The 20,000-nt window shown below is 37.3% G+C and overlaps 1 protein-coding gene across 1 annotated transcript in view; it reads right to left on the bottom strand.

The window, feature by feature from the left end:
* Positions 1-20,000, bottom strand: part of LOC135206021 (limbic system-associated membrane protein-like) — a 263,012-nt gene that overhangs the window by 96,176 nt on the left and 146,836 nt on the right. The window contains 1 exon segment of the mRNA XM_064237191.1: positions 615-715. Coding sequence (XP_064093261.1) covers positions 615-715 — 101 coding nt within the window.

The raw sequence follows: 20,000 nt of genomic DNA, 5'->3' as shown, positions 1-20,000 counted from the left end.
TATTTTAGCCTTGATGATAACACCAAACTTTGGCTAGAAGTAATCAGTTTGAATCATGCATCGCCTCATTTTCATCCTTTATACTGTACATATACATATACATATACATATACATATACATATACATATACATATACATATACATATACATATACATATACATACTACATCCTTTAAGGACTCCCAAAATTGTTAAGAATTGTCTATTGCGTCTCTTCATTGGTTCTGAACCTGTACAAAAATGGTTTACCTTATAAGTATCCAAATGCCATATACCAAGAAGTACACAATTTTGTTTGCAAGTGGTTCTTTTCCAATTAAGCAAATGGTTTACCTTATAAGTATTCAAAGGCCATATGTTAAGATGCACGCAATTTTGTTTCCAAGTGGTTATATTCATATTAAAAAAAGGGTTTACCTAAGTATTCAAAGGCCATATGCCAAGATGCACACAATTTCGTTCTCAAGTGATTCTGTTCTTATCAAAAAATGGTTTACCTAAGTATTCAAAGGCCATATGTTAAGGTGCACACAATTTTGTTTACATAAAATCTACGAGCGTGAATGGAAATTGTATCTTCCGTACTACTTTCCAAGTAGAAAGTTCCTCTTACCTTGTACTCTCCCAAGTTTTCTACGTGACAGGAAAGTTTGGCTTCTCTACCTGCCGTCACAGTCAGGTTTTTCAGCGAGGTGGCGAATTTGGGTTCTGGATCTGAAAAAAAAAATGATATGTCAAGATTAAATATTGCAGCGAAGACTGGGTATGTCGGTATTCAATATGATAATTCCAACGGGTACAAGATTTAGTCGGGCAACGAAAGCCTCTTGTAAGAACATTTGATTGATAATTTTGATTATGAATATGGTGGAAAAAAGTTCTACAACATTAAATGCAACAACAAACGGGGGTACAACCTTCTTAGCTGACGACATTAAATATAACAACAAATGCTGCTACAACCTTGATAGATGACAACATTAGATATAACAACAAACGCTGCTACAACCTTGTCAGATGAGTACATTAAATAAAACTGCAAACACTGCAACAACCTTGTCACCTGTCAACATTAAATATAACAGCAAACGGTGGTACAACCTTGTCAGGTAACAACATTAAAAATAACAACAAACGCTGCTACAGCCTTGTCAGTGAAGTCACACGTTGTACAGAAATCGAATGGGAAGTGTTGGGAATTTTCATAAGTTTATTCCAGTAATTTTGTAAATCGGAAATCTAAAAGAATATGTAACTCCTTTTTTTTTTTGGGGTGGGTGTTGTGGGGGGGGGGGAGGTGCGCCAGGTGGGATATGCTTGGGGCATTTATTAATCTAGCTAGGTCTTTTCATTGCTTGGGATTAAACTCAATTTTTTAGGGTGTCAATCTATATCAAAATAATTATATATACGGGGAATTACATACTCAGTATGTTTAAAAATTCTTCAGAATGTTTATACATTCTAGTTTAGTAAGCTCCCCCCCCTCCCCGTATCCCTCACCCACCCTCCAAATGTATAAGTTCGGAGTAAGCGGATTATAGTAAAATTAACTTGAAAACGGATTAAATAAACGTGAAATATTCATAAATAGAAAGTTCAGAAATACGAAGTGAAACAGTATTATTCGCAAAATTACTATAAGAATGAAAGATATTAATTGGAAATTTAACCGAATTGTTGCCGAACAGCAAAAGGATTATTACTGAAATTTTAATATACAACAAAATAACGAGTATTGTCGTGTGACACTCGCTTTCATTAGAAATGCTGTAAAATGATCAGTTTGTAAATTTACCTCACTATTTTGTATAGGATGGTCGCCTTCACTACTGTTATTATTATTAGTATTATCATTAAAACAAACATATGTATACAGAAATTATGTATGAAAATTCGTAAAGTAACTAAGTCTACGGGCATAACCAGCCTTGTTTCAGGGAATCCCTTCTCTCCTCCACCCCCTTCGGAGCGGGGGGGGGGGGGGATGAAACCCCATAATAAACCATCTTATGGGTCCCCACTATAACCCTGCCAAGTTTCATGCCCATCGGACCAGCCGATTGGCCGTGATTGAATGACAGACGGACGGACAGACATTACGTTCATTAAAGTAAGATAACAGAGAGAGAGAGAGAGAGAGAGAGAGAGAGAGAGAGAGAGAGAGAGAGATCTTCCTGTGGGCAATGAACGCGAAAGGAAATGACCAGATGTTTGACATCACCAAGCACAAGAAAATGAAATTCTGTTAGCACCCATGCTTTAAATAAAAAGCTTTCTGTTCTTTCTGCTCTTAGTATTCAATAAAAAAAAAAAATAAATTGCTTGTGGCAATCAGCACGCAATAAAACAGACTTGCAGCAAACATTCAACGCGAAAATTGAAGGCTTGCTGTTTTTCAATCAACAGGAAAAGAACAGTTCTTAGAGTTAGCAATTGTTAGAAAAGATAAAGATTTGCTGTGAGCAATCCACAGTGGAAGGGACAACTCACATGCATTTCTTACAGAACTCAGTGCTGTCTTCTTAATGTTAAATGAATAAATAATTTGCAGTTCTTGATTTTGTCACTGCGCCAAGAGATTCAATTGCACTTAAACGTAGAGAGAGAGAGAGAGAGAGAGAGAGAAAGAGAGAGAGAGAGAGAGAGAGAGAGAGAGAGAGAGAGAGGGGCTTTAGAACATACCTTCGCAATGTAACCTACAGCACAAAGTGCGCAGAATGCATACCTTTTCCGTAATTGATTAAAAGTTAATGAAAAAATATAATTATGTAGCACATTTCTCTTCACAAAGTCTTACTCACCCGTTTATGCATGTACGTATTATGTATGCATGTATGTATGTATATATTTATGAATGTTTGTATTTATAATTATGCAAACAATTTATCACCCCTGCTGAAACAGCATGAAGGAAGGCACGATAGGCTCTGTGGTCAAATCAAGTTCTAGGAAACAGTATCTACTTAGTATTTGAAAAAATATATTGAAAGTCTTGTCAACTTAGTTACTTTTACCTTTCAGTGTTGGCTGCTCACAGCAAGTTTCTTTCTTTATTTTATGTTTTTTTGTTTTTACCGTTTTTGTTGTGAAGACAGCAAGAATTTTCCCTTGTCTGGTGATTACTACGGAGTCGTTCGAAGGAGAAAACAATGTGGAAAGGGGGAGTTAATCGTAAAAAGACAATAAAAGATAGATAAAGCAAATCGGAAGGAAGATAGCTCTGTTGGAAGTAGAGAAAAAGAGATAAGAGGATAACAGAACGGAGATACTACTGCTGGAAGTAGAGAGAGAGAGAGAGAGAGAGAGAGAGAGAGAGAGAGAGAGAGAGAGAGAGAGAGAGAGAGAGAGTAACCAGACGCGTTAAGGAACTGGCTAATAAACTTCCTTCCACATGTTTCCAGAATGACGAGGGGCCCGGAGAAAACGCCTCTCCTGTCTACCCTGATAAACTGGTAATACTGTGTGTGTTGGCTTCTACGCCCTGAGATGATGTAATTGCGCGGCGCGCGAGAAACTTCCCGAGACGCATTCTACTCCTTAGTCTTGAATTGCGGCGCGAAATTCTCCCGCGTCCGGCTAATGGTCTCGTAAATCTGCATATTGGAGAAGTCGCCTTCGCGGAGGTGGGGGCGGTTGGTTGGTTGGTTGGATATAATGCCGAGGTTAGTAGAGTGCAAAGTGATGGTCGCTTACAGTTCCGGCTCTGTTGTGGCAAGTGTTAAAGAGCTAAGGCGGAAGATTATCAGGTTTTTGCTAAAACTCGCCCGGAGGACTTCTTTTTTAAAAGGTTCCCGTTCGGTTACCGTGGGAGGTGGAAGGTCGAATTTAGGCCAAGGGTCAAGCGCTGGGAGCCATGAGGCCATTCAACGCTGCGAATACTCGAGTACTATTGAATGAATTGTTAGGAGAGGGTGGAAAGTAAGGTGAACAGAAGAGAATGTGAAAGGAGGTATAGTAAAAAGAAACGAAAGGGGTCGCAGCTAGGGGCCGAAGGGACGCTGCAACGAACCTTAAGGAATGCCTACAGTGCGCCGTGTAAGGTACACTGAAGGCACCACTGTCCTACAAGGTTGGTTATTTTTGAACTTGGTCCTTTGGGGCAGAATGAAGGATACGTAGGACCCAAAACTAGATGGTTTCAAACTTCGGAGTTTAATGGTTTCAAACTTCGGAATTTAATGTTCTTGCACAAAATCCCACAAAGGACTTGTTTAAACTTTCCGTCTGGTTGTTGTGGACTTGTTCGCTGAAGTGGAAGGAAATATGGAAGGCAAAATGTGGTTCCTAAAAGGTGGAGCATTAATTTCCATCGTCGTAAACACATAAAGGTCTTGCTGAAAGACTTCTTCCAAAATACCCGGATTTCTTCTCTACATAAAGGTCTTGGATAAAGACTTCTTCCAAAATACTTCGGATTTCTTCTCTACATAAAGGTCTTGCATAAAGACTTCTTCCAAAATACTTCGGATTTCTTCTCTACATAAAAGTCTTGCATAAAGACTTCTTCCAAAATACTTCGGATTTCTTCTCTACATAAAGGTCTTGCATAAAGACTTCATCCAAAGTACTTGGGATTTCTTCTTTACATAAAAGTCTCAATTAAAGAATTAATCCAAAATACTTCGGATTTCTTCTCCGAAGTAAAATGGAGGCAAAACAGGAACCAGTATCTGAGAATTAAGGAGGAGAAAGGGAAGCTTTGTAATTGAGGAAATGGAAGGGGGGGGGGGGGGGTGTAAAAAGGTGGGTGGGAGGGGTTACTGTTGAGCCCATTGAAATGGTGTGGAGGAGGTAGAATTTGGAGGAAAATGAGAGCGGCGAATGTGGTTTAAGAAAAGAACTGGTCTCTGCTTACTTGTCAGCATGTGTTGAAAGCACTCAGTACAGCATTTTCGAAACTGTCCGTCTATTTTCTCTTGGAGAAGGTAAAACATGTTTATATATATATATATCTATATGTATATATATTTATATATATATATATATATATATATATATATATATATAATTTCATTATGCGCTTATTTCCTAATGCAGAGGGTCGCTCCAGAATGGCATTTCGTCCGGTTTCTCAACAGTTTTGAGTGATGGTATTTCTAACCCCAAACCCTTTTTGCTTTACACCCTCTTTGCATTATGTTTATATATATATTATATATATATATATATATATATATATATAATGAATAAATTATATACTTATATATGTATGTATCTGTACTCACATACATACATACTTGTATGCATACACACATTCGATATCGGTATTCACAATGGAGGAAAACTATTTTGATAAAACGGAAAGATTTAGATTTACGCCCTCCCTCCCCCCCCCCCACCAAAAAAAAAAAAAAAAAAAAAAACCAAAAAAAAAAAAAAAAAAAAAAAAACACACCACCAACTCCTGGCAATCAATAACACAGTATATTTTTTTTTCGACATCAAAGAAAAAAACTGCTGCTTATATCAGCTGGTTGGGGTAATAATGCAAAATGAAAAATTGCTCTTCGAACGCCGGAATGCCTTATGACATTAGAATTATGGGGAAAGTTACGGCGGACGAGATATGAAAACTGCCGTAAAACAAGGCGAAAATGTACTTATTGGCCATGTTGAGAGATGTGGGCCGGAACGGTTACCTACTTTAGTGGGGAGGTTTCAAGACGGGGAATGGGAAAGCGTAGCTTTGTGTTTTATTTAGACTGAGTCAGTAACAAACAATAGGAATCATTGCTCAGAGTTATAAGGTGTATGTTATTGAGTCATTGAATCAGTAATAAACAGTGGGAATCATTGCTTAGAGCTATAAGGTGTATGTCATTGAGTCATTGAATCAGTAGGGTAGAGTGGGGTAAAAGGCCTCCCCCTATTTTCTTGCTTATTACATATCATAGCAACTTAGTTAGCTGATCAGTGCAGCAACACCTGCCTGAAGCTTTCTAAACCAAATAGCCAGGGAGAACTAGAATGGGAGACAGCCAGTGCGCATTTTTCTTCTTTGGACACATTTCATGTAAGCGTGCTATATCAGGGATATCCTGTGCGGACATCTTGTCAGTAAAGTCAGTACTTTAACTTCAGTTACTTTAAATGAGAGCTGAGAAATATCTTGCAATACAATCCAGACTTGAAAACTCAATTGAGGTACAGGTGGATTTAGTTTTCTTAAAAAATGGCAAGTGTGGTAAAAGGCCCACCCCGCTTTGGTGCAAGAAGCCCAGGGGGCTTTTTACCCCATCTGATCAGTTGGACGTGTAACCAGTGGTGAAAGAAGACAGACTACATCTTATTTGTGCAATGAAGGCAGAAGGAGTTTGTCTTCCTCTTATGTTTATATTTGCCCGTAAAAAGATGACTTCACTACTTATGCTCGGCAGCTCACCTGGATCAATTGCTAGATGCACAGCAAATGGATGGTATAATGCTGGTTGTTTCGTAGACTGGCTACATCACTTTGTTAAAATTGTTTAGCCAAGTCGAGCAGAAAAGCACATTACAATTCCAGATGGCCACCAGAGTCACAGGACTTTAGCCAGAGAGAATGGAGTAGTGCAAAGAAAATTAGTCTACCTTTTTGACTTATGTTATTTTTGTTTTTATGTAAAACTTATCTATTATTTCTTTTATTTGTGTTATTCTTGGTGCTATATAAAAATGAATTTATTTCTAATTGTGCTGCTACAGCTGTCATGTAGAGGAAGTGTCAATTTATTTTACAATTTTGCTAATTTCAGTTCCGATGAATACCAAAAAGTTCCTAGGTTTTACAAGAAACTAAGAACTCTAAGATTAATTTTTGTATATTTTCCAACATTATTCTTGAATATTTTTGTGGAAGGTTGAATTTTTTATATTTAGCAAAAGTAGGCGTCTACTTTTCAATATAAATGGTAGTTTTCATGAAGTACCACAATATCTTAGGTATGAGGCAAGAAGTACCCACCGTGGGCTTCTTATCCCACCCATGGGGTAAAAGGCCCCCTTTGTTCTTTTTTTCAGGTCATGTTTTTACTATCCTAAATTGCTAACAGCTTCTCTGTTAGGTCAATAGCTGAAATACTGGAGACTATATAAGCATTTCTCCTTAAGGGGGGCTTCTTACCCCACTCTCCCCTAATAAACAATGGGAATCATTGCTTAGAGTTACAGGGTGTATGTCACTGAGTTACTGAGTCAGAAACAAACAGTGGGAATCGTTGGTTAGAGTTATAGGATGTAAGTCACTGAGTCAGAAACAAACAGTGGGAATCAGTGCTTAGAGTTATATGTGTAAGTCACTGAAAACGACAAATGGATTGTTTTGAATTTTTTCATTTGTTCGAAAATGAAAACGAGAAGTATTTCCACTATGTTGTTTCCTTTGAAGTTGGTAAAACGACTAGAGAAACATTAAATAATGTTAAAGGAATTTCTAATGATTAATGAGTGATGGAGGATATTGCAGTGAAAGTAGTTTGTGTATAACGAATAAATGATTAAACCACATTCTGTAGTTTCTCTGTTGCACTGTAAGCAAGCACGCATGGGCTGGTGGTCCAAGATAAATAGCATACTGTATGGGGGGAACATTCTTACCTAATTTTGCAGAATTAACCCAGGGGAATAAATAACGTAAGGGGATTGTATGTTCCTATTTTCCTCGAATAAATGCTTTCCTGTGTTGGCTCAGTTGTTATTTTCTACTAGAAAATAAAAAAAGAGCTTACATAAAAAATCTAAACAATTCTTATCTTTCTGTGTGTTTTTAAATACATTTATTTTCATATTTTCCCCTCATTTTTAGTTTTTATTCTTGTGTATACTTTTGGAAACAATTTTATATTTTTCCTCTCTCTGTCTCTGTCTGTCTGTCTCTCTCTCTCTCTCTCTCTCTCTCTCTCTCTCTCTCTCTCTCTCTCTCTCTCTCTGAGCCTGAATGCATTGCCTTGCTCAGTTGACTTAAATGGTGAGAATTTGCATATCTCTTTGAATTGCACTATACCTTAATGAATTGCAATTGCCCCTCATTTAATACAGCCACACTATATATATATATATATATATATATATATATATAATATATATATATTTATATATATATATACACATTTTGTTTTTAGCCATTAATCCAATTATGAAGTCTCTTTGTAGAATAGTTGCACTATCTTGGACGCTTCATGTATTTACACAGAAAGCTTATTACGAGTTTTTTTTTTAAACTGCCCCCGGCCCCACAGCAACTATAGTGTTTACCTCTATTTTGTTCTCTCCCATTCCAGCACCTCTTCTCTCTCATGGCTTGAGGAATTATATACCCTATCATCAATCTAGACTCCTTGAGTTATATACCCATATACCCTGTCATCAATCTGTACGCCTCTATTCTCTCCAAGTGACCAGACCACTTCATAGTGGCAATACCAGCCTCTTCACCTTTTCAACCTGTTTACCATATTTGTGTATGTTTTATGTTTGCTGTAAAGGACAGTTTGCTCAACATTCCTTTCCTGTATCTTAGCCTTTGCTCCCATTTTATGTGTGTGTGTGTGTGAGTGTGTGTGTGTGTGTGTGTGTAAGGGCAGGAGTGAAGTAAAATAAAAATATAAAAAGAAAAATACATGAAACCAACGCTTCATCAAACTACATCATCCAGCAGCAGTCTCGGTCCATGAGTACAGCCTCGAGTTTATCGTGTGCCTCCGGAGCTGATAATGGCGAAATAAAGCTGTTTCAGGGAGAGAAACGCCAAACTGACTGCCCCATCGTCCGTCTAAAATAAAAACTTTAGAAATACATTCACCCTTCGCTGTTAGGGAAGGTTGGGATAGGATGGGATGGGGAGGAGGAGAGGAGGGGATTGGGGGGCTGGTGTGGGGGAGAAGGTGGAGGGGAGGCTGCCCCCCTTGATGCTATTACTCCACCGTGTAGAGTAAGCCTCCCTAAAACTCGTTCATTAGTCGTCGCTGTCACTGGGTAAAATATGGAGGAAGTTCGAGTTTCTTTTTCAGGCCCGTTTAACAGCTTTCTGCGTGAATGTTTTTTTTTTTCCTCTCTCTCTCTCTCTCTCTCTCTCTCTCTCCATCCCGTATCTCTTGCGCAGGTAAGTCCTCAAATATTTTTGTGTACGGTTTCTTTCAAAGATGACCCTTCAGTTATATTTCCGGAATGTGTTGCAAATATTTGTTGCTGTAGCACTTCCTTCCTTATTTTTCCCCTCTATTTCTTTCAACAGTTCCTCAAATGAATTCACCCCCCTCCCAACCCCCGCCCCCCACCTTTCCATTTTAAGGGCAATCTATTAATATCCTTCATTACTTTTCCACTCTATTTCTTTCAACAGTTCCTCAAATGAATTTGGCCCCCCCCCCACCCGTTGCCCCGCTACCCATGCCCCCCAACCTTTCATTTTAAGGGCAGTCTATTAATATCATTTATTGTATTGCTTCGGGTATTTTCTTTTTCTATTTCTTGCAACGTATTTTTTACCCTAGCGCTCATCGACATTATTTATAAGATCATTTTTGTTCCATATTTTTTCAAGTTGATTCGATAATTAAATTTGTTGCGTTAGTTAAATGGTTTTATTTCATATCTCAATTTCATTAACGGATCTGAAATATTTATGTTTGCTATTTTATACCTGTGATTCTAGTACCATCCATAGTATTTATTCCATAACATATATTGAATTGTAAAGGACAGACGTTTATTTATTCCTTACTGGATTGTAAGATAACGTTTATTCCATTGTAGATTGTAAGAGCAAAGAATTGAGAATTTATTCCATAGAATATGTTGAATTGTAAAGGACAGACGTTTATTTATTCCTTACTGGATTTTAAGATAACGTTTATTCCATTGTAGATTGTAAGAGAAAAGAATTAAGAATTTATTCCATGAAATATGTTGAATTGTAAAGGACAGACGTTTATTTATTCCTTACTGGATTTTAAGATAACGTTTATTCCATTGTAGATTGTAAGAGTAAAGAATTAAGAATTTATTCCACGAAATATGTTGAATTGCAAAAGACAAATTTTTTATATTCCTTACTGGATTTTAAGATAACGTTTATTCCATTGTAGATTTTAAGAGTAAAGAATTAAGAATTTATTCCACGAAATATGTTGAATTGTAAAGGACAGACGTTTATTTATTCCTTACTGGCTTGTAAGATAACGTTTATTCCATTGCAGATTGTAAGAGCAAAGCGTTTGTTTATTATGGTAGGCAGATGTCGCAATGCGAGTTTTAATATTCGCCAGCAAGAGCCTTGTTTACCAAAGCGTTACATCAGCGTGGAATTACTTTTGATTCCTTGAGAATTTCCTTCGTGGCAAACCAGTGTAACATCTTCCCCTGATTTATGTGGGCCCCTTTGTTAAAGAATGCTTGCTCTTGAGGTTTTTCCATTCCTTGGCTTCTCTTTATATTCTTGATTTTTTTTCTTTTTTTCGTTCGTGGATCGTATTTTTTTTTTTTTGCATTCAGAGATCATTTTTTTTTTATATCTTTGCATTCCCCGATATTTTTTCCTGAATTCTTTCCCGCGGATACAGAATTGAGGGTCGGCGTTATGGACGATGGGAAGTGCTGACAACGCGATTGTGGTTGGGGGTTGTTCCGGGAAAAGAGAGAGAGAGAGAGAGAGAGAGAGAGAGAGAGAGGAGCCAGCGGAATGTTACTTGAAAAATGTTTTCATATACCTTTATTATTATTATTATTATTATTATTATTATTATTATTATTATTATTATTATTATTATTGAGAATAATAAGTTATTGTATCGTCATGAACAGATACTGTGTCAGTTTTACTTGTGGCCAGCGTTCTCATCCTAATTAAAGATAAATGATATATCTTTGCATCTAGGGATAAGATACATGAACGTTTTTAGTATCCGGGCAGTAGTGAAATGTAGGCAAAATACAGGAAATTAATGTTAAAATACACAAAAAAAGTGTGAAATACATTTAACTTGGACGTGTTGATAACAGTAGTTAAAATCAGCCAAGTATAATATTACTTAGTTATTAATATAGTCATTATTTTTCTGTATGTGTTACATACGCTTAGTTTTATGCATGATTCACGCATCACTTGTGTATGTGTCTGAAAGCAGACCATCACACAAACAAATTTCGTTTCTGTCAAGCAAGAACCAATTTATCTTAATATATTTGGGCTTCTCCTGGACAATGCTGACTTGTATGTTTTTTCTTCTGCTTTCTTGAACCCATCCTTTTCTTTTTGCATTCCTGCTCTCTCTCCTCTCTCTCTCTCTCTGTCTGTCTGTCTGTCTGTCCTCGTCTGTCTGTCTGTCTGTCTGTCTGTCTGTCTCTCTCTCTCTCTCTCTCTCTCTCTCTCTCTCTCTGTCCAGGATCCTGCATTCTTAAACCTATCCTCTTCCTTTTGCATTCCTAGACTCTCTCTCTCTCTCTCTCTCTCTCTCTCTCTCTCTCTCTCTCTCTCTCCTCTTTAAAAGTGTATGAAAGGGTAATGAAGAAAAATATTATGAAACATTTAATAAAAAATAATTTGTTTAATATAGGACAACATGGCTTCGTACCCGGAAAAAGTACACAAACCCAACTGTTAATCCACCGTGAGAACATATACAAAAATATGAAAGCGGAATGAACAGATGTGGTTTATCTAGACTTTGCAAAAGCTTTTGGCAAGGTAGACCATAATATATTAGCGAAGAAAATTAGAAAACATAATATAGTGGATAAAGTAGGAAGATGGTTGAAAGAATTTTTACACAACAGAAAACAGATAGTTATTGCAAACGATGAGAAATCGGATGAAGCTAAGGTGATATCCGGTGTGCCACAAGGTACGGTGTTAGCTGCATTACTGTTTGTTATTATGATTGCAGACATAGACAGTAATGTTAAGGACTCGGTAGTGAGTAGTTTCGGCGATGACACAAGAATAAGTAGAGAAATTACTTGTGATGAAGATCGAAACGCGCTACAAAGAGACCTTAACACAGTATATGATTGGGTAGAGGTAAGTAGGATGGTATTTAACTCTGATAAATTTGAATCAATAAATTATGGAGACAGAGAAGGAAAGCTATATGCATATATGGGACCTAATAATGAGACAATCACAAATAAGGAAGCAGTTAAAGACCTTGGTGTGATGATGAATAGGAACATGTTATGCAATGATCAAATAGGAATTATATTGGCAAAATGTAAAGCAAAAATGGGAATGTTGTTACGGCACTTCAAAACAAGAAAAGCTGAACACATGATTATAATTTCTAAAACATATGTTCGTAGTCCACTTGAATATTGCAATATGATATGGTACCCACACTATCAAAAGGATATTGCACAAATAGAGAGTGTACAAAGGTCTTTTACAGCTAGAATAGAAGAAGTTAAGGACCTTGACTACTGGGAAAGACTACAATCCTTAAAATTATATAGTCTAGAAAGGAGAAGAGAACGCTACATATAATTCAGGCATGGAAACAGATAGAAGGAATTGCCGAAAACATCATGGAGCTAAAAATATCAGAAAGAGCAAGCAGAGGTAGATTAATAGTGCCCAGGACTATACCAGGAAAAATAAGGAAAGCACACAGGACATTAATCCACTACGAACCAGCATCGATAATGCAGCGTCTATTCAATGCGTTGCCAGCTCATCTGGGGAATATATCAGGAGTGAGCGTAGATGTGTTTAAGAATAAGTTCGACAAATATCTAAGCTGCATCCCAGATCATCCAAGATTGGAAGATGCAAAATGTACCGGAAGATGTGCTAGCAACTCTCTGGTAGACATTAGAGGTGCCTCACACTGAGGGACCTGGGGCAACCTGAACAAGATGTAAGGTCTGTAAGGTCTCTCTGTCCAAGATCCTGCATTCTTGAACCTATCCTCTTCCTTTTGCATTCCTGGACTCTCTCTCTCTCTCTCTCTCTCTCTCTCTCTCTCTCTCTCTCTCTCTCTCTCTCTCTCTGTTAAGGATCCTGCAGTCTTGAACCTATCCTTATCCTGGACTCTCTCTCTCTGTCTGTCTGTCTGTCTGTCTGTCTCTCTCTCTCTCTCCAGAATCCTGCATTCTTGAACCTATCCTCTTCATTTTGCATTCCTAGACTCTCTCTCTCTCTCTCTCTCTCTCTCTCTCTCTCTCTCTCTCTCAGTTCAGGTTCCTGTTTTTTTTTGTCTCAGTATTCCTGAATTCAACCCTTTCTTTTTGCATTCCCGTATCAATTTTTTTTTTACATTCCTGGAGACCCTCTTTTTATTTTATCCTTTACTGCGGATGCAGAGTCGAGGGGTTCCGGGTTATGGACGGTAGGAAATGTTGACAACTCGATCTGTATGGGATCGTGGTGGACTCCTTCGCCCAGGATGGGGGCCATTCTGGTAGAGAGAGAGAGAGAGAGAGAGAGAGAGAGAGAGAGAGAGAGAGAGAGAGCGCAGTGAAACGATCACCAGAATGTTGCTAGAAATCGTCTCTAAAGAGAGAGAGAGAGAGAGAGAGAGAGAGAGAGGAGGAGGACGAGGAGAGAGAGAAGAGGAGAAGAGAGTTAACCACACTCTTGCCTAAAACCGCCCCTATCAGAGAGAGAGAGAGAGAGAGAGAGAGAGAGAGAGAGACCTTACAAGACCTTACAGAACTTACATCTTGTTCGGGTTGCCCCAGGTCCCTCAGTGTGAGGCACCTCTAATGTCTACCAGAGAGTTGCTAGTACATCTTCCGGTACATTTTGCATCTTCCAATCTTGGATGGTCTGGGATGCAGCTTAGATATTTGTCGAGCTTATTCTTAATCACATCTACGCTCACTCCTGATATATTCCTCAGATGAGCTGGCAACGCATTAAATAGACGTTGCATTATCGATGCTGGTGCGTAGTGGATTAATGTCCTGTGTGCTTTCCTTATTTTTCCTGGTATAGTCCTGGGCACTATTAATCTACCTCTGCTTGCTCTTTCTGATATTTTTAGCTCCATGATGTTTTCGGTAATTCCTTCTATCTGTTTCCATGCCTGAATTATCATGTAGCGTTCTCTTCTCCTTTCTAGACTATATAATTTTAAGGATTGTAGTCTTTCCCAGTAGTCAAGGTCCTTAACTTCTTCTATTCTAGCTGTAAAGGACCTTTGTACACTCTCTATTTGTGCAATATCCTTTTGATAGTGTGGGTACCATATCATATTGCAACATTGAAGTGGACTACGAACATATGTTTTATAAAGCATAATCATGTGTTCAGCTTCTTGTTTTGAAGTGCCGTAACAACATTCCCATTTTTGCTTTACATTTTGCCAATATAATTCCTATTTGATCATTGCATAACATGTTCCTATTCATCATCACACCAAGGTCTTTAACTGCTTCCTTATTTGTGATTGTCTCATTATTAGGTCCCCTATATGCATATAGCTTTCCTTCTCTGTCTTCATAATTTATTGATTCAAATTTATCAGAGTTAAATACCATCCTATTTACCTCTGCCCAATCATATACTTTGTTAAGGTCTGTTTGTAGCGCGTTCCTATCTTCATCACAAGTAATTTCTCTACTTATTCTTGTGTAATTGGCGAAACTGCTCACTACCGAGTCCTTAATATTACTGTCTATGTCTGCAATCATAATAACAAACAGTAATTCAGCTAACACCGTACCTTGTGGCACACCGGATATTACCTTAGCTTCATCCGATTTCTCATCGTTTGCAATAACTATCTGTTTTCGGTTGTGTAAAAATTCTTTTAACCATCTTCCTACTTTATCCACTATATTATGTTTTCTAATTTTCTTCGCTAATATATTATGGTCTACCTTGTCAAAAGCTTTTGCAAAGTCTAGATAAACCACATCTGTTTCATTTCCGCTTTTCATATTTTTGTATATGTTCTCACGGTGGACTAACAGTTGGGTTTGTTTACTTTTTCCAGGTACGAAACCATGTTGTCCTATAATAAACAAAATATTTTTTATTAAATGTTTCATAATATTTTATTTCATTACCCTTTCATACACTTTCATAATATGTGATGTTAGACTCACAGGCCTATAATTACTTGCCTCTTGTCTTGAACCACTTTTGAAAGTAGGGGTAATATATGCTAATTTGTGCTCATCATAAATCTTGCCAGTATCTACACTTTGTCTTAATAATATTACAAGTGGCTTTGCGATAGAATGAACTACTTTCTTTAACAAAATAGCAGGGACACCATCAAGCCCTGCAGCAGCTCCATTTTTAATTTCATTAATAGCCTGCACAATATCAGCTTCATTAATATCTATGTCAGCTAAATATTCACTATTTTCGTCCCTTACTTCTATATCATTATCTTCATTATCAATTCTAGGGGTGAATTCTCTCTTATATCGTACTGCCAATATGTTGCATATTTCCTTTTTTTCATTCGTTAATCTCCCTTCAATTCTTAGAGGGTCTATTTCTATTCTTCTTTTATTCATCTTTTTCGCGTACGAGTATAATAGTTTGGGGTTTTGCTTGATATTTACTAGGGTTTTTTCTTCCAAATCCCGTTTTTCATTTTCTTTTGATTGTATAATCTTTTTTCTGTCTGCATTTTTCTATCTTACTTTTTATTCTATAACTTTCCATGCATTTTTTTCTTTTGCAAGACCTTTTTTCCACTCTCTGATTTTCTGGAACAAGATCCTTCTGTCTCTTGGTATGCATGACTGATGTTTACTTTTCTTCTTCAGTATATATTAATCCACTATTTTCTCTAATATTTTATATAATATCTCCGTATTTACCCTTATGTCATCACTTACGAAAATGTTATCCCAATCTTTGTTTAATTCTTCATTTATTTCTGACCATTTTATATTTTTCCTGTAGAAGTTGTATTTTCCATATCCTTCCCACTTTTTCATTTCTTGCTTATCTCTGTTTTCACTTGCTTTGGAATGGACTGTTAATTCTATGACATGATGGTCTGAAATACTTGCATTATAAACTATTATTTCTTTAACATAATTCATCTCGTTCACAAATACTGGTCTAAAGTGTTTTCCTTTCTTGTTGGCAGGTGATTTTTTTGTTGAATGTTGTATTCTAGTAGCATATCTAATAGCTTTTCGAATTGCCTCTTATCTTCTGCACTACTATTACTCTCTTTTTTATATGTATAAATACAACCACAATCTCCTATTCGTTCTTTCCAGTCTACGAAAGGAAAGTTAAAGTCTCCAGATAGGAGAATAGTCCAGTCCTTGCCTGAAATCGCCCCTAAGAGAGAGAGAGAGAGAGAGAGAGAGAGAGAGAGAGAGAGAGAGAGAGAGAAGTCAAACCAAAATCTTGCCTGAAATCGCCCCTAAGAGAGAGAGAGAGAGAGAGAGAGAGAGAGAGAGAGAGAGAGAGAGAAGTTAACCAAACTCTTGTCTAAAACTGCCCCTATTAGAGAGAGAGAGAGAGAGAGAGAGAGAGAGAGAGAGAGGAGGGGATAACCAAACTCTTGCCTGAAATTGCCCCTAAGAGAGAGAGAGAGAGAGAGAGAGAGAGAGAGAGAGAGAGAGAGAGAAAGAAAGTCAACCAAAATCTTGCCTGAAATCGTCCCTAAGGAGAGAAGAGAGAGAGAGAGAAGAGAGAGAGAGAGAGAGAGAAAAGTTAACCAAACTCTTGCCTAAAACCGCCCCTATGAGAGAGAGAGAGAGAGAGAGAGAGAGAGAGAGAGAGAGTTAACCAAACTCTTGCCTAAAACCGCCCCTATGAGAGAGAGAGAGAGAGAGAGATTGAACCAAAACTCTTGCCTAAAACCGCCCCTAGAGAGAGAGAGAGAGAGAGAGAGAGAGAGAGAGAGATAGTCACTTGAACGTTTCTTGAAATCGCCTCTAAAGCTCTAAAGTGACTCTCTTTCATTCAGTATGATTAGATTTTTTCTAACACCATTGATCTCCCCACTTATAACACACTGTCTAATCCAATGTTAATCTGCCAGATATGAAGTAAAAGCTTACATCCTAATCCTGAGATCAAACATAAAAGATCATTTGTACTTTCTGTAAATGAGCGAAAAGGATCTAATATAACTAATATTGACGATCGTTTTCAAAATAATAATTTTTGTCTTATTTAAAGTCCAGATTTGACCGCAGTCCATCGAAAGCCATTGTGCTTCTGTTAACCTTAGGGGTGAATTATGCTCTTGGTGGTTAGCTTAAAGACTTTGCTTATAACCGGAAGACCGACGTCTTCGGGAGCCATCCTTCTGCAGGGAAGTACTAATTCAGGGTGGGAAATCTTTAATCCCCTATTCACCGTTCAATATCATATACCTGTAAATATACATGTAAATATACATGTAAAGGTGAGCGTTGAAATAAAATAATTATTTAAAAGCAACATTCACATGCTAGAATAATATTAAATGAAAGAAAATAAAAGAAAAATTATTTTGGGGGGAAGTTTTAATGACTCCAACATATATATATATAAACGGTGCGTTTTCGAATATCACCTGCTGGTCTCCCTTGTAATGCAATATTCGTATTTTCTCTCTCTTTCCCTCGCACTTCGTATATTCTATTCTCGTGCGGCGATCGGTCTCGTTGCTTTTTCTGTTCTGTTTATTAATTTTCTCTCTTTTGTCTCTCCTTATCTTATTGGAATATATATATATATATATATATATATATAATATTATATATATATATATATATATATATATATATATATATATATATATATATATATATATGTATGTTTGGTATGTATGGATATATATATATATATATATATATATATATATATATATATACATAAATATATATAATCATATATATATATATATATATATATATATATATATATTATATATATATATGAATAACTTGATCACGAAGGTATATAAAACGTGATGCTATGTATAAATAAAGGTTTTTGCACGCAGGAAAAAATGAATGGCGTTTCATTTTTTCCTCCGTGGCAAAACCTTTATATATATATATATATATATATATATATATATATATATATATATATATACATATATATATATATATATATATATATATATATATATATATATATATATATATATATGTGTGTGTGTGTGTGTGTGTGTGTGTGTACATACATACATACACACATGAACCAACCCCTATTAGATGAAATAGCTTACTTTTGAAAAAAATGTAATTACTTTTATACAATCTAAAACTAGAATGGTTTTCTCTTTTATATATCCCTGTCCTGGTATTGATCTCCTCTCTCTCTCTCTCTCTCTCTCTCTCTCTCTCTTCTCTCTCTCTCTCTCTCTCTCTCTCTTCTCTCTCTCTCTGCCACACCATGCTAAGCTAGAGTTACTCTCACACCCCTGTAAGTAATTGCTCTATTTCTCTTCCCCCCACCTTCCCCCATTCCCTCTGTCTGATACAACATTCTACAAACAGCTTTGCTGCAACTCCTGTAAATGATTGCACTCTCTCTCTCTCTCTCTCTCCTCTCTCCATGCATAGCACATATGCGTTCTAAATATGGCGTTCATTATCTCTCTAACAGTCTTTTACATTCAGTCCTATTCCGTCTTTCCTATTGGAAATCTCTCTCTCTCTCTCTCTCTCTCTCTCTCTCTCTCTCTACACACACACACACACACAAACATATGCATTCTGCAGTCAGCCCTATTCGGACTTTAATTTTAGAAATCGCTCTCTCTCTCTCTCTCTCTCTCTCTCTCTCTCTCTCTCTCTCTCTCTCTCACACGCACGCACACACACATTCTAGGTGTGGTATTCATTCTTCCCCCAGTAGGCTTTTGCTGTTAGAAATCCCCCCCCCCCCCCCCTCTCTCTCTCTCTCTCTCGTTTGTGCATTGTAAAAGAAGGATTAAATCCCTCTTCCTTTATTCTTAGGATAGATTTGGTCTCTCTCTCTCTCCTCTCTCTCTCTCTCTCTCTCTCTCCTACTGCACTTCCTCCATATTCTATCCCATTTCATTCATTCCTACCTTCCTTCTTCATTCGGATCGCCAGTCTGCTTGTGCTCAAGGCAAGATCATCCGCTGGCGGCGACCTCCTCCTTTCCAATCTCACTGATGTTTGGTCATTTCCGCGGGACACCGGAGAATCCTTTGGCGTCGCTCTCGATGCCTCTCAAGTATTTGACTGATTATGAGGTTGTGTTACCTAAGGTTCCTGCTCTTAGGTGTTTGCTTCTCTCAGTTGACGATTTTTTTTCATTTGTATTATTATTATTATTTTTTTTTTTTATGATTGTATGTCAGTTGTTGACAGGGTAACATCTGCCTTCCTTATGTCTATCGGTGATCGTCTGTTGCCCACTTTCTCTTTTGTTTAATTTTCTTTTGTTTATCTTTCTTTTGTTTATCTTCACCAGTGATTATTGGCCATCTGCCTCTTCCATCTATGCATATGGCGATAATTCAACGTTCAACATTCCTTTTACAAACCTCCCAACCCTCCTTTATCGGTCGCACTCGTTCCTGAATCCAGCCTTTTTCAGCTGTTAACTCTGGTCATTTGAGCTTATCCAAATGAGGATCCAGTGCCTTCGTCAGCATCAGTACTTTCAAGGGACAGTATCTTCTCTCCCACGCAGTTCCTCTGTGCCACTCCATTTACTTCAGAGTAAAGTTCACCTCCCTAAATCTGTGTGGAGTAACTCTTATTTTATTTTAGCTGTTCATCTCTCGTCTCCCTCTTCAGGAGAATTGAACCAAAGGAAGTTCGTTGATAAATGACCCAGCCTTAACCTCCTCTTGTGTGACGTCAGATGATTCCCCGTCAATCAGACAACCTCCTCTTGATCCTCTTTGTCTTGTGCTGCAAGGTGTCATGTGTCTATTTTCTCTCTCTCGCTTGTTCGGGAAGTAAGCCTATAAACTATTTTGTTGTTGTTCTTGTTCCTATTGGGGGGTGTATGAAAGGATCATGGCAGAGCCTAAAAAATGTTTGGAAAATGTGTTTCGCATTGTTTAAGATACAGGAATTTTAGGAAAGGGTATTTATGATTCGTTATTTATTAGAATGACAATGTAAA

This window comes from Macrobrachium nipponense, chromosome 29 (assembly GCF_015104395.2).
Source record: "Macrobrachium nipponense isolate FS-2020 chromosome 29, ASM1510439v2, whole genome shotgun sequence".
Classification (NCBI taxonomy): Eukaryota; Metazoa; Arthropoda; class Malacostraca; order Decapoda; family Palaemonidae; genus Macrobrachium; species Macrobrachium nipponense.
Note: the sequence above shows the minus strand (reverse complement) of the source record. Positions and strands in the feature narration are given on the sequence as shown.